This window comes from Diadema antillarum, unplaced genomic scaffold (genome assembly GCF_040938485.1).
Source record: "Diadema antillarum isolate AM-2024a unplaced genomic scaffold, OU_Dant_1.0 seq00000320_RagTag, whole genome shotgun sequence".
Taxonomy (NCBI): Eukaryota; Metazoa; Echinodermata; class Echinoidea; order Diadematoida; family Diadematidae; genus Diadema; species Diadema antillarum.
The window spans coordinates 986554-1001565 of NW_027271339.1; the positions used below are offsets into that span (position 1 = coordinate 986554).

Here is a 15012-nt window from a genome sequence, read left to right on the forward strand (position 1 = left end):
GTCTAGTACTTAAATGGCTGAAACACTGCTGATCCCTGGTGTGCTGCTAATGACCCATTAGCACTGGCGGAATTAACATCTTTCAGTTATTTATCCTGACAAACTGGTAATTTGCAGGCAGGTGAAATTGGTCCACATGGACATTTAAAATCCCTCATTACAACAACTCAACCACTTCCAGTGGTGAATCTAATCCTAATAGAATGCTGTGGCCAGTAAACACATATCATATGATGCCCAATACTTTCACATTCAATATGGCCAGACTGAAATGCTATACAGGGATCAAGTTTGGTTGCTGAAGTCTTAAAGTAAATGATGGCTTAACTAGAAATGTCGCTATGGCGACTGGTATGCCTCCGCCATAATGCAAGATTCTCCTAATAGGTCTATAGTACATGTGGACAATGTGTGATTACATTTTCACAAAATTGGCAAAATATTAAAATGACATGTTTGTCACAAATGTATTGAATGTTTACCTTCCTTGACCTATGTTTAATTCCATGGATGAATAGGAGAGCATGTATTTGGGGATTTAAGAACTTTAACTTGACTTTGACCATTTCATAAGTTTATGCACTGAGTAATTTTCAAGGTATGGAGAAAAAGCGCAATTTCTGTATTGAACAGTAAATTGTTATCATTTTCATCTGGCCTTTGATTTATAAGAGAATCACTGTCAGGCAGAACATACATAAATTCAGCATGTACTAAGTTTCAAGATAACTTGAGCCACTTCCGAGATATGGAGAAAGAATTAAGTTCAGCACTTTCACTTGATCTTTGACCTTTTGACCTTTGACCTTCTTGGCAAAAAAAAAATCTCAGAGAATCTCTATTCGGTTATACATGCATACATCAAGTTAAAAAAAAAAGTCCTGCTGGCATTGCATAAATATAAGGAAAATAGTAAAATTCTGAAGTATTGCCCTTGACCTTTGACCCCTGACCGTTGACCCCATGAACCCTAAATTCCCTAGATAACCACTGCCAGTCAGTAGATGCATATATATACTATGTTCCATGAAGATACCTTGAACAATTTCCAAGATAGAGAAAAAAGTGAAATTTTAACATTTTAGTTGACCTTTTGACCTTTGACCTTTTGACCTCATGACCCCAAACTTTCACCAGAGAATCTTAATTGGATAGTACATGTATACACTCAGTTTCAAGAAAATATCTTCAGGCATTGCATAGATATGGGGGAAATAGTAAAATTTTAAGCATTTGACCTTGACCTTTTGACCTTTGACCTTGAGCATGTGCACCCAAAAGTTGATAGGCACAACTTCACCCCCTAATACACATACATGCCAAGTTTCATTAGGATACCTCAAAAGGTTTTGGTAGTTACCCTGTCCACAAAATTCATTACGGACGGACGGAAGGACGGACGGAAAGACGGACAGACGGACGGACGGACAACCCGAAAACATAATGCCTCCGGCACCACTTCGTGGCGGAGGCATAAAAACTGTGGCTATGCCACCATGCGAGTCTCAATCTAATGCTATTCATGTTAAAAACAAGGCAAGTGCCATAATGTGTCTCGCCCATTCGCGTACAAGAAATTGTACGCGAATGGGATATAACATAAAAAGAGATAGAAAAGGGGAAAAATTTATGGCAAAAAAACAAGTGCAATAAAAACTTAACATTAGGCCCTTAACGTTTGTTGACCCCTGCCTGTGACCTTTGACCTTGTGGTGATCATCCACTCCCCAAGGGACATCTACCATCTAAGTTTGGTTACAAACGGACCTATTGATCAAAAGTTACGACCCATAATCGAAACGCGCCATAAAAACTTAACATTGGGCTCTAAAAGTTCGTTGACCCCTGCTTGTGACCTTTGACCTTGTGGTGATCATCAACTCCCCAAGGGACATCTACCATCCAACTGCCTGTAACCTTTGACCCTGTGGTGATCATCCACTCCCCAAGGGACATCTACCATCTAAGTTTGGTCCCAAACGGACCTATGGATCAAAAGTTACGACCCATAATCGAAACGCGCCATAAAAACTTAACATTGGGCTCTAAAAGTTTGTTGACCCCTGCTTGTGACCTTTGACATTGTGGTGATCATCAACTCTCCCAAGGGACATCTACCATCCAAGTTTGGACACAAACAGACCTATGGATCAAAAGTTATGACCCATAATAGAAACGCACCATAAAAACTTAACATTGGGCTCTAAAAGTTTGTTGCCCCATGCTTGTGACCACTGACCTTGTGGTGACCATCCACTTCCCAAGGGACATCTACCATCCAAGTTTAGTCACAAATGGAGTTATGGATCAAAAGTTATGACCCATAATAGAAACGTGCCATAAAAACTTAACATTGGGCTCTAAAAGTTTGCTGACCCCTGCTTGTGACCTTTGACCTTGTGGTGACCATCCACTCCCCAAGGGACATCTACCATCCAAGTTTAGTCACAAATGGAGTTATGGATCAAAAGTTATGACCCATAATAGAAATGTGCCATAAAAACTTTACATTGGGCTCTAAAAGTTTGTTGACTCCTGCTTGTGACCTTTGACCTTGTGGTGACCATCCACTCCCCAAGGGCCATCTACCATCCAAGTTTAGTCACAAATGGAGTTATGGATCAAAAGTTATGACCCATAATAGAAACATGCCATAAAAACTTAACATAGGGCTCTAAAAGTTCATTGACCCCTGCCTGTGAACTTTGACCGTTAGGTGACCTTCATGTATGTTAAAATGTGAAACTTTGTATGACCCCTCTTCCCTCAAAGTTTGATTGCAATTGAAGCCCAGAGTAAAGAGTTATTGAAGTTTTTGTAGCGTTATGGACAGACGACGGACGGACGGACGACGGACGGACAGACGCCGCAGGCGATCCCTTAGTCTCCCCTCACCTCCGGTGGGCTCGACAAAAATGAACATCAAGGAGGCTTTTTTTCATTAATCACCATCAAGCCGGGGTTGGTTAAGATCATGATATCAAGATCATTTCTGATGAAAATATCAAAGACCACAAGTCTCTTTGCACAAGTTACATCCCACAAAAAACAGGCTTCTCAGGTCTTTCTCTATGTCATGACATTTCTAAACTTTACACAGATTCTGAAAACAAACTCCCCTCTGGCAAATATCTAGATTCTTTCTCTCTCTGTGTGTTAAGTATGCTGATTTTTGAAGAGAATATCACTATTACCTCAGAAATGAGAGATACACAAAGTATGCCCAGGGCCCTGTTTTTATCAAGATAGAGTTATCCTTGATTGTGAAATCACTGATATCAACGATTGACTTAACATTGGCTATAACTTTCAATCAACTATAAGTTTCCGTTTTACGAAAAGAACGATTTATAGTTACAGCCGATCACCATGACTTATTATTAATTCAGTCAAAATAAAAAACACAGGACGAGGCTAGTTTCCGGTACTGTCTGTGTACAAACAATACAATACATAAAAACCCTGACAGTGGGACTGAAGGTGAAGGTTGTGCATGCTTTTCAAGTCTTGTGTTTGGATTTTGGAAACTTGTGAGAGTGTGGTGAATTAACTTTTTTTTTGACAGCTATGGCACAGATCAGCTTTGTAAAGAATAGATCGTGAGTCTACGTGTCATGTTGAAATTCTAGACCTGTTACTAACCTTTCAACTTTAGTCGTACTTGCCACTTCATTACGTGCCCTGTTATAGTAACTCTTTACTCTTCGTATAGGCCTACTAAACAATTAGTATCTATTGACAAACTAGCTCTACGTAGTCGTACACACATCAAAAATCACCCATGTTTCCCTTGCATATTCTTTGGCATGATTATGCATTGCACACAGACACTGTTGCAGCTGCGCTTGGTTGCTTGCCCTTGCTGGCTTGACGGGTGGGCGGGCCAAGGCGCTGGGCACGCAAGGTGGGATTGCGACTGATCAGGGTGCTTATGTGCAGCAGTCGCGTGAGCAATGCATGTTGATCGTGAATCATATGCAAGTAAAAGACCACAACTAGATGGAAGAAATGTAACTGAATGTAAGAGAAAGTGAGCAGTTAACAGACGAACATTTGTGACAAGACACCAGCTGGACTAGGAAAGCATGACAGCCACCTTTCTTCTGTAAACTGCCTTAACTGAGTCTACCTAGATGGTCTCTACTTAATAGCTGATTTGTAACAACTCTAAAGTTATCATCGATTTGGAGAAGTTGTGAAAACTTATAGTTGATCTGGAAGGAAGTTGAAACTGATTTCAATTTTGGGTGTCTTGATAAAACAGAATTATAGTTGATCGGAAGTTATCATTGATTTTCTGGACTTAAAAATTAATTTTCTCTTTTGATAAAACTGGGCCCAGATCAAAAGGGACAATATGAGAGGAACCTCCTTTACATACGATGCATGCACTATGCAAGAAACATGACAGTCACCTGACCATGGCAGATTTCTTCTTCTGACAATGAAATGCCTTTGTGTGTCCTAATTCACCAGCCTTCAAATGGTAATACCATTCTCAGAGACATTTCAATTTTGCTCACAATTTTATTTATCTTCACAAAAAAGATAAACTGATACAAGAGATAACAAATGCAGTGCATATAACACTGACCTGATTAAATGAATCAACCGAAGATATCCTCTGGATCCTGCTCTTGTCACCTTCAAGATGGAGGCCAACGCTGTTTGAGACCGCTCCAGATTCTGCATGCAGATAATATGAAAAGCTGCTATTTACTGCCACAGCCATTTACAGGTGACTCCCATTATATGGAAGTCCTTGGGACCGGCAGTTTTGTAAGTTTATCTCAAAATTTTGTTATAGCAGAAGAGTAAAGTGTATAAAGACATACACTGTATAGAAGACAAGTTTGGGATCTGAATTTTTACTTCATCCTAACGAGAATTTCATTACAACCAAGTTTGTTTTAACAGGAGTGCACTGTACAGTGATTAATTTCACCATTTCACTATTGAAAGCATCACCTTTGGTCACATAACTTATATTTCTTTTTTTTTCCAGATTTCTTATGAACTTTGCTATCATTTCACAAATCCAGCACTATCACACCTACTGGAGGCAGACAAGTGTTAACAGTACAGTTAAAACTGCCTAAGTTAGTAACCACCTGTATGTAATGACTCCCTGCCCATAGCAACCCTTAAAAAATGGCTGACACTTATGGCAAACCCCCCACTTTTCCTGCCATATGGGTGATTCGATGCAATATTTGTATATTTTGTATTTTTGGTTTGGCTTAGAACTATAACCCATTTAGGACGAGTCCCAAGCATACTCGGGCAGATGTCTATGGGAAATGTGTGTTGTAGCAAAAACAGTCCGTCCTCAATGGGTTAATTTGGACATTAATTGTGGTAGGAGCATTGTTTATATTTTTGCATAATATCAAGTGTCTAAACTGGGGGGGGGGGATTCCTTAAGATATGGTTGTTTGCTTGGTCTTTTGCACGTTTTTTTTTTTTTTTTCTGTTTTGCTCTTACATGAATGTCATCTGGACCGGCAGTTTTTTTTTTTTTTTTTATTGAAATTTTGTTATAACTGTTCAAACAGTAAATTAAAGAAAGGAGGATGATAGATTTGGGACCCAAGTTTTTACTTTGTTGTAATGAGAATTATTACTGCATTCGTTATAACAGGAGTGCACTGTATCCACAAATAAATTTGTAAAATGAGTCTCTGAGCATGGGAGTAGCAGGGGTGGATCCAGGAATTCTGTTACGCTGGGGGGGGGGGGGGGGGAGGAGGGGCACCTTTACAATATTAAAGGGTGTGCACACGCTCCCCCTCCATTTTTTCCTTTTTATTTCTTTTGTTAAAAAAATAAAAATAAAGGGGGTGCTCAGTGAGCTTTGCCCCCACCTGGATCCACCACTGAGTAGGAAAATTTTCTTTCAGAAACTATTTTCTGTCTATTCAAACTGTATGCATATATTTGATTGGTATATAACATAATCTTGATTGGTAATTAATTCCACCAAATCCATGTTTCAAATGCTTTTTTGTTAAGCATGGTCTCAAATTTGGGTTTATGTTTTCAGTTCCACAAAAAATGAATCAATTCACAACATTAGATGTTATCATTGTCCCATAGTTACGCAAATATGGTAGGCCTATATATCTATCATAAATATAAAGAAATATAAAAATTCATCATTTTCACCCTAAATTCCAGAGGGCTCCTACTCTAATATGAATTAGTATGTCCTATGAAAGAGATCACCTCTCCAAATTTGGTGCTTTTGATACTCGTCCTCTAACGGTAAGCCCAAATTTTGACATTAAGCAACCTAAACGAATTTCCATTGTGTTCTCAGGAGAAAATAAAGTCTAAAGGCCCTGTCACACCTTTCTGGGCAAGCCTTGCGTGTGACTTGCAAAGACCAATTTTTACTACCTGGAGGTCCCCTCAGATGACCCGCACATGATAGTACCTAGCACATATCTCACCCTTGGTTACCTGGACTTGCTCACTGAAGTCCTATTCACCCGCAGCCAAGTTTAGGTCCTGTAACTCCTTTCCGGGCAAGCTAGGTGGGCTTGTTGCGTGTGGAGATTTTCCAGCATCCAGGACAATTTTTGCAGGTGGACAAGGATTTGGGCAAGTTTTGCATGCATCTTACCTGCTGGACTCGTGCTACTTTCGTTCTACTTCTGAGTGGCCTGCGTGTCAGGCGCATGGGTGGCGAGTGAGGGCTGACAACTTGGTGAAGGAATCCCTCCAAAGGAATGGCAGAAGTACCACAAAATGTCATTATCTTGGCCGCTTACGGGGACTGTGAAGTACCTGTGTGGGATTTGCCTGCGAGGTGCTGCCGCTACGGGCCTCCTACTGGTGTTCTGCGTGGACCTTTGCGGGCAATCCCCGCAACTCACCTGGAAAAAGTTTTGATCATGCTCAAAACTTGGCTGCTGGTAAATCGGACTTGTGCGCGCACCACTGGGCAACTACACGGAGATACGCGCTAGGTACTGTCAGGTGCAGACCAATTGCTGGGAGGTCCAGGTAGCAAAAATTTTCCCCGCAAGTCAACCTGCAAGGCTTGCCCAGACACGGTGTGACAAGGCCTTGAGCATGCTCAAAACTTGTTCCAGGAGTCACAGGGGTTTGCCTGCAGAGGTACACGCAGAACACCAGTAGGAGGCCCTTAGTGGCGGCACCTTGCAGGCAACTCCTACGCAGGTACTTCGCAGTCCCCGTATGTCTCTCGTAGCTGAAAATGGATTGCGCTAAAAGCTCTCACGCAGTTCACACGGAATGCATACAAGTTGTAGGTACATTGTAAATAGCACGCCTCTAGCAGTAAGACGCAAGTATGGAACTCGCTAACATCCTTGCCTGCCCGCAGAAAATTCTCCAGTGTGCTGAAAAAATCCCTACTCGCAACAAGCCTGCGTAGCTTACCCAGAAAGGTGTGACAGCGACTTAATCTTTAATCGGGTATAGTTTGTTATTTCTGCACTGGAGACCTTAATAAAGCAGTTACTTTCCACCGATGATCTTGCTCTTCCATAGAGATCAGTGATTTCCACCCACTGAAAAATCGCTCAATTTCCCAATATAGAAGCCTTTGTTACGTCATAAACCCTCAGATGCGCGGCGTGCCTCGCCCCAGCAGAAACTAGAGCATGCGCTTTTGAATAGTGCGCGCGTGAAAACTTTAAAAATGCACAGCTTGAACTCCCAAGTTCATTGACCCTATACATGGCAAAATATCAAAAATCCTTCATAGAACCCATAAAAATTTCTGGATCACTACCAAAATTTAATCATCTGTTCCTTGTGTCATTCTCAACCTTTCCTGCAAGTTTCATCCAAATCTGTGGAAAACTTTTTGAGCTATTCTGCACACGGATAAACAAACACACAAACAAACAAACCAACAGTAATGAAAACATAACCTCTTCCCTTGGGCGGAGGTAATTATCCACAAATAATGCATTTGTAGTTAATGATATGCAACTTTAAACTGCTACAACATTTTGTACTTTGATTTACAAATAGCTATGGCAAGATTACTATACTGCAATACCTGCAAATTCCCACAATGTCCTCACATCTGCAAGTGTTCCACTTCTCTTGACTTTCACTGCATGGGTTGCCAGTTCATATTCTTGACAAGGTGACCTTACGATCTCTGGAGATTTGAAGATAGCTGCAACTGTGTCTGACTCACTCTCCCCTGATGTAGAAGCTGGAAGAACATGTTGGTGAATTTAAAGTACTAGTATTCCAAATACTCTTTAACCCGTTGAGGATGAGTCCTGAGTATACTTGGGCAGGTGTCTATGGGAAATGCGTGTTGTAGCAAAATCAGTCCGTCCTCAACGGGTTAAGATAACATGATCTGTCTCTTGTTTCATATGTCTGCACATCACTATATTATCTCCTAGAATCACACCATTTGCTATACCTGCTATAGTTGTTTTAAGTGTATGACATACAATTACTAGCAGTTAAAACCTCTATGCATATACTGTATATACATGTAGGCCATGATGGAAGGAAAGGGCACAAAATGCATACAATACTGAAAATTAGCTTTTTACCACCACATTGTAGGATGAATTCTGATGTGTTCAGATATATATGCAAACCATTGTCTAAAATTCCACTCCTAAACGCCCCAATTATGACTGTCATTTAAAAATGCATGTGTTGCCCAACTCCTGCCAGTTTTTGATGTATTTTACATGTGCGCATGTGCTTCACGCAAGGGGAAAAACTGTGCCCCTTTACCAACTCACATTCCCAAAATTTTTGGTCCGTTCATCACAAAAGTGTCTTTTCCCTCAGTCTTCTCATGGATAATATGTGACCCGCTACAACAAAATGATCCTAAAGTCGGGCGAGGTCGATTATTTGAAAATTGCATGATATAATCCCCTAATCTTTCTGTTTTAAATTGATATATAACACATCTTTTATAAATAATCGGCTGCGGAGATATCGATGTTTAAAAGAGAGCATGTCGAGACGTCTGGAAAATCACTGTTTTGAGAAATGCGCCCTAAAAGTCTTCCTTTCAACGCAATCGCGATCAAGGGACACGCAAGTCAGTTTTCACCTCTGGACAATAGAAGGTAAGTCCTAGCAACCCCCGAAGAGTTCATTCAAGCACATCAGCGTCGGCGGTCTCCTCACCAACCAATCAGTGACCAGGATGTGAGAAGCGGCTGAGCATAGCGCACCCCGCTCGCACGCACCAGTCGACTGGGCAGTGTGCGAGCTTCACGCTTCGGTTAGCAGCAAGCAGCAAACTGACCAATGAGATCACTCTGGTCGTTGTTAGGGGCGGAACCTATCTGTGGCGCTCAATCCAAATTTTCGAACCAGTTTCTGCTTCGTTGAAACGCCAAAAAACATGGCTCAGAAAAACGCTATTTTTTAATCTTTCCTTCGATCATTTTGCTTCAAAATTTCGACAGATGATAGAAGACATGTTAGACTCCAATAATATATCAAGATCAGAAAATCGTAAGTTTTGACTAATTTCAATGCTCTGACTTCAAACTCGATTTTCACGGCTTCGACCGTGCGCGACTTTAGGACCTTTTTGTTGTAGCGGGTCACATATGATGTAATAATTAAGCATTCTCTGAAATTATCATTGCAATGACAACCATGAAATTTTGATTATCCAAAGGGATACATCTTATATGAGAGGATTATCTTACCTTTTGCTAATCACATATTTCTAATGTATTCTCTGTTACAGCCACCCTTTGGTTCGAACATAGAAAAGATAGAAAGTGGGAGAAAAATAAAAATAAGCCCAAACTAAAAAACGACTTCGTGCAAGGCTAGCATGCCCCTTGACCTCAGCCTCATCGGGAGGTGTTTCATCAATTTAGTCAGCGCTGACAAGTTGTCAGTCTCTGACAATTTCAGCAAAATCCTTGGTTTTGATAGGCTGAGATGCTCTGGTCACTGACTGTTACCATGGTGATTGTCAGAGACTGACAACTTTCATGAAACGGTACCCAGCCCCTAACACATCCTGTTGTAAATGGATATTACCGAGTTTACGCTCAGCGACGGATGAACCTTCAACCATGCGGGTGGTATCAGATTTGCATCCTTCATAGACACCCTGCCTTTGTTACAAAAAGCAGTTTTGCATTTTTGTATGGAGTATGGAGAGTTATCACATGTATGACATCACTGCCAAGGGATCCTTCTCCCACAGCGAGTCAGATCACAAGTACAATCTTAGCATAGAGTTTTATTTAGTATCAAAATGATCTAAACATGTCAAAAGGTCATTGCAGAGGTACTGTATGTGAACAATTGGAAACATCTTATGAAAACTGTCATAAATAATCATGCACATGTATCACATGTTTGACCAGGTGCAGATGAATATGTAGGCCTATTCTTTTCAAATCAACAAAAGCCATTCATGCAACACTAAGCAATGGTTGTAAGGTATCATGCTCTGCTTTGCTATTTTCAAATGCTCATCTAAGACCCCGTTTACAGTGTGGGGCTAAGCCGAGCTGCGGCCGAGCCCGGCCTCAATTGCGGGGCCGAGCCCCGCAATTCTGGCCGTTTACAGTGCCGGGCTTGGCCCGGGCTTTTAATTCAAACCTTTCAATAATTTGTCGTAGTGGCGCTCTGCTTGTAAACAAACGCAATTTGGTATAGTCTGGTTTCCAGACCCTTTGCCAACTGGACTCCGCGGCAACGAAGTTGCCTTTCGGCAAAGGCCCTAAAAATCCTTTGCAGGGAAAAACCACCTTAATAAAATATACTAGTTTTCAACGTTGAGGGTGTTAATATCCTGAATAGCGAAATAGTATGGGCAGAGGGTCTGGAAGCCAGACTAAATTTGGTACCGCATTTGGCCCACTTTGCGTTTACAGTGAGTGAAAAGGAAGGGCTCGGCCGCGGCCGAGACTACCTCCAGAGCTTGGCCAAATGCACGGCCGATTTTGGCCCCGCGTTTGGCCTTTTGCGCGTTTACAGTGAAATGAAGGCTGGGCTCGGCCGCGGCCGAGCCCGGCCTTTTAACTCACTGTAAACGGGGTCTAACAGACTAATGATCCATGATTCTGACAAAATTATGGTCCCAGAGACCATCGCAGACTATATTGCCATAACTGTGAGTTGGCATATTACACATTGAGCACAAAACCTACTTCTCAGCTTACTGCGATTGTATAAATGATATAGAATTTATTTTTTCTTTATATCAACACATCTATACACAGCAACCTTGACTCTTAGTAATGATCAGTAGATATCATAATTCCAACCATGATGAAGATATGCTGTAGGAGCTATTTCATGCTACATGTGTAAGACAAATGAATCTGTACTAGCCAGTTGGCCATAAATAATCATGACATAATGGTCCCAGCCATTGGTTCCTTTGGTTCAACTGTACACATATATCAATGGTCCATGTACGAAATAGAGGTGACGTGAAGCAAGTACACCTGCAATTTGTGCAAATAGTGGGAAATTCATGCCTGCCATCATTGGGTGAGTGAGTGATAACACCTGTGCACAAGATCTTCTCCACCAGAATGGCACTCCCTGATTGGCTGTTCATGCACTTGCGGTCTCTATCTGGACGGACAGGAATTTTGCTAAGAAAAGTTCTACATTTCAGGGCCTGAGTGGTCACATCACTGTTACTGTAGTAACTGCTCAATTTTGCACATGGACCATGGATTTGCCATCTGCATTGAGCTTGCACAAAATACCTAATATTAAGTATGAAAGACCAACCCAATCATCACAAAACAAAGGAGAAGGGTGGGTGAGAAACTCAAAAGGTAAGATATTCTTATCATCCCCTTGGATAATCATAATCTTCTAGGAATATCTTACCTTTTGCTTATCACATAACCAATGTTGATTGGCACAGGCACAAACTAGAACAGTAGGAGGTTTGACAATGAGATTAAAAACTAAGGCACTAATGTGAGGCTGACATCTCAAAGACAGCCCTTCTGAAAGCTGCTTCCTTTACCACTACGTCTTTCAGACAACAGGAAAAAAAAAAGAATTTGAGTTGGACCAACAGCCTGTGTTTTAGATCTTGGTAGCCCGGTGCCATTTAACAATGCCAGTTCCGGTCCAGCCATCTTCATATAGTCAACTAACCACCAGGAGATAGTACAGCTGTTGATATAGCACCAAACGGAGCTACAGTGGACACATTAGATGAAGCTCTAAACAATTTTGTCTCTTCCACATACTATGTTAGCACTCTCACGGGACACCAGGTTTTGTCCTCCTTGACAGAGGAATGTGAGGATAGCTTTGGAAGGAATATTTCAACTGGTTTCAAAGACTCGGTTTGATTTTTTTTTTTTTTCAGGAGAACCTGGCCTTGTCCATGATGATTCCGAACGAATATGTCCCTGGTCAAGACACAACACATGCATAGAACTGACTCTATGACCCAAAGCAATGGCAATCAGGAAGATCATCTTTAAAGTAAGATTCCCAAGAGAAGCCTTGGCCATGGGTTCAAAGGCAGCCCTCACAAGGAACCTACATACAGCAGGAGGACTCCAAATGGGAAGTAAAGTCTTTACCGGAGGCCTCTTCAAGCAGAATAATCGCAACAATTTGGTAAGGAAGGGGGAAGTAGATATTGCCCTCCCATCGACAAAACACTGATGACAGGAAGCAGCAGCTAAAGAGGCAGTAATGGGATCACAAGACTGGTCTTGACACCACATCCTGAAGTGTTCAAGTCTGGAATTGTAAGTATTTTGAGAGGATTCTTAAAGTGAAACTGCTGCACACTGCACAGCTCTTTTAGAAAGCCTGCTTCCTTGCGCGCTTTGTTGCCTGAGAGTGGCCAAAGAGAAAGATGTAGAGCTTTGACATCTTGGTGCTTCACCGATGAGAGAGGCTGAACCAGAAGATCATGATGAACAGGCAGAGCTCTGGAGATTCTTACCAGAAGACTCACTAGAAGCGGAAACCACGGTCTCCGCAGCCAAAAGGGTGCTACCAGAAACAACTCTGCCCCTTCTTGAACAATCTTCTCAGGGTGGGGGTGGGGTGGGGTGGGGGAGTGTCCTCTTCTTCTTCTGGCATACAGCCCAATGTGCCTGGTTAATAGTCACCTGGGGTGAACAATGAAAGGTTGGCATCATTCGCCTGTTTTCTTGTGTGGGTGGGTAGGGGAACATTTCACTGGGTTGGCACCCTGCTCTTTGCAATGAATGAAGTGGGATCTTTTACATATGTGAGTCATGGGTAACTCACACACAGAACCTCCATTCAATGTCCTATCTGAGGGACAGAGTCAGTCAGACCGCGCAGCACCACAAAAAGGGCTCTCATTTATCATACTTGTATGCATGCCTAACAGTGGCATGAATACATAATGAGCTACAATACCTTGCCATTTCACAGCTCATTATCACAATATGCAAGGTAAAAACTAGGCAAAATGCATATCATCTGAAAGTGGAAAAAATGCTCTTTTCAATTTTTGAGGGCAGATAAGGATTTTCGTGTGCATCTTACCTGCTGGACCCGTGCTGCTAATGTTCTACTTAAAATACATGTATTTCATGTGACCTGTGTGTCAGGTGCAGGGTGGTGAGTGAGGGCTGACGACTCCCTGAAGAAATCCCTCTGAAGGAATTTGATATGGCAGAAGTCGTAAAGAATGTCATTATTTTGGCCGCACTCGACTCTTAACTACTGTAAAACGAGGAATGTTCATGTGCATTTTAATTTTGTGAATTTCGCGAGAGCCAAGATTTGAGAAATTAAAATGCACACAAAAGTTCTTATCTTCACTGTATGCATTGAATGTTGAATGTTTGAACTCGCAAAAATTTCATCCCGCGAAAAAGGCTGTCAGCTCCAATTCAAGTTCATGCCGTGAAAATATCATAATTTACAGTAACCAGCAGAAAGGTAGTATACTGACCCTCAGCATGCATGCAATTTGCTCGTAAAGCTCACTCTGCACCTGCAGAACTGACCAGCTACACGGATATTGGCAGTATCAACACCACCTTTTACTGTGGAAATGCCCAAATACACGCAACGCAGTCCAACAATCTACAAAGAGGAAGAATAGGTAACACATAGGAAAGCAAGACAACAACTTGTTCAGACAAAATGCACACCATGCACATAAGCTACAACAATGAATAGTTACAAACATAATGGGTGTGAGATTGAACAATAGAGATCCTGCTCTATGTACGGGAAGACTTCTCTCCGTGGGACACAGATAAGAGTCAAGGGAACTCAAACCCAAACGAGTTCCTGAAACATCAGTGTGTACAAAACTGCGCACGCCAATAACTGCAGTGGGGCACGAAAGAATTCAGCGGGGAAACTGTGGTCCCTAAAAAAAACTTTTCTGACTTTTGGACAAACCCATGAACCTAAAAGTGTAAACACAAACTACACCTAAAAATGGCTAGTATAGCTTAATGTACATCTCACCTCAGGTAAAGAAGTACTCGCGGGGATGTTGAGACAGAGCACAGGGCGACTATAGTGCGATGGAAGAAGAAGAAGTGTCGGGAGTTGATGAGGCTGAGGTCAAGGGCATGCTAGCCTTGCACAAAGTCATTTTTTAGTTTGGGGTTATTTTCATTTGTTTCCCATCTATCTCTTCTATGTTTAAGCCATGGGGCAGCTGTAAGGGAGAATACAGCATTGGTTATATGATAAGCAGAAGGTAAAATATTCCTAGAAATATATGAATAGTATTTCAAATTCTTAACAGATTTGGGCTTTGGTAAGATATATCCTAGAAATATATGAATTGTATTTCAAATTCTTAACAGATTTTAGCTTTCTGTATAATTATGTTGTGGGATAATGCAGCAGTACATATCTGATTCAGAAGTGGATGTATGTATATGTGTGTGTATACTTGTGTGTATGTAGATTGCATGCTTATATGTCTGTCTGTGTTTGACTGTATATTATGCGTGTGTGGTGATGCAGGAAGAGGATAAGGGCCATGTTGTTTGTCTTGCATGTCAAATGTAGACACATGTCATGTAAACC

The 15012-nt window shown here is 41.5% G+C and overlaps 1 protein-coding gene across 4 annotated transcripts in view; it reads right to left on the bottom strand.

Annotated features, from left to right (window-relative positions):
- The window catches only part of LOC139730519 (uncharacterized), a 312627-nt gene that overhangs the window by 117311 nt on the left and 180304 nt on the right, over positions 1-15012 (bottom strand). For all 4 annotated transcript variants that reach the window (XM_071641366.1, XM_071641365.1, XM_071641368.1 and 1 more), the window contains 2 exons: positions 8036-8197; positions 4595-4686 (listed from right to left, as the gene is read on the bottom strand). In XM_071641366.1, coding sequence (XP_071497467.1) covers positions 4595-4686; positions 8036-8197 — 254 coding nt within the window. The remainder of the gene's footprint in view (positions 1-4594; positions 4687-8035; positions 8198-15012) is intronic.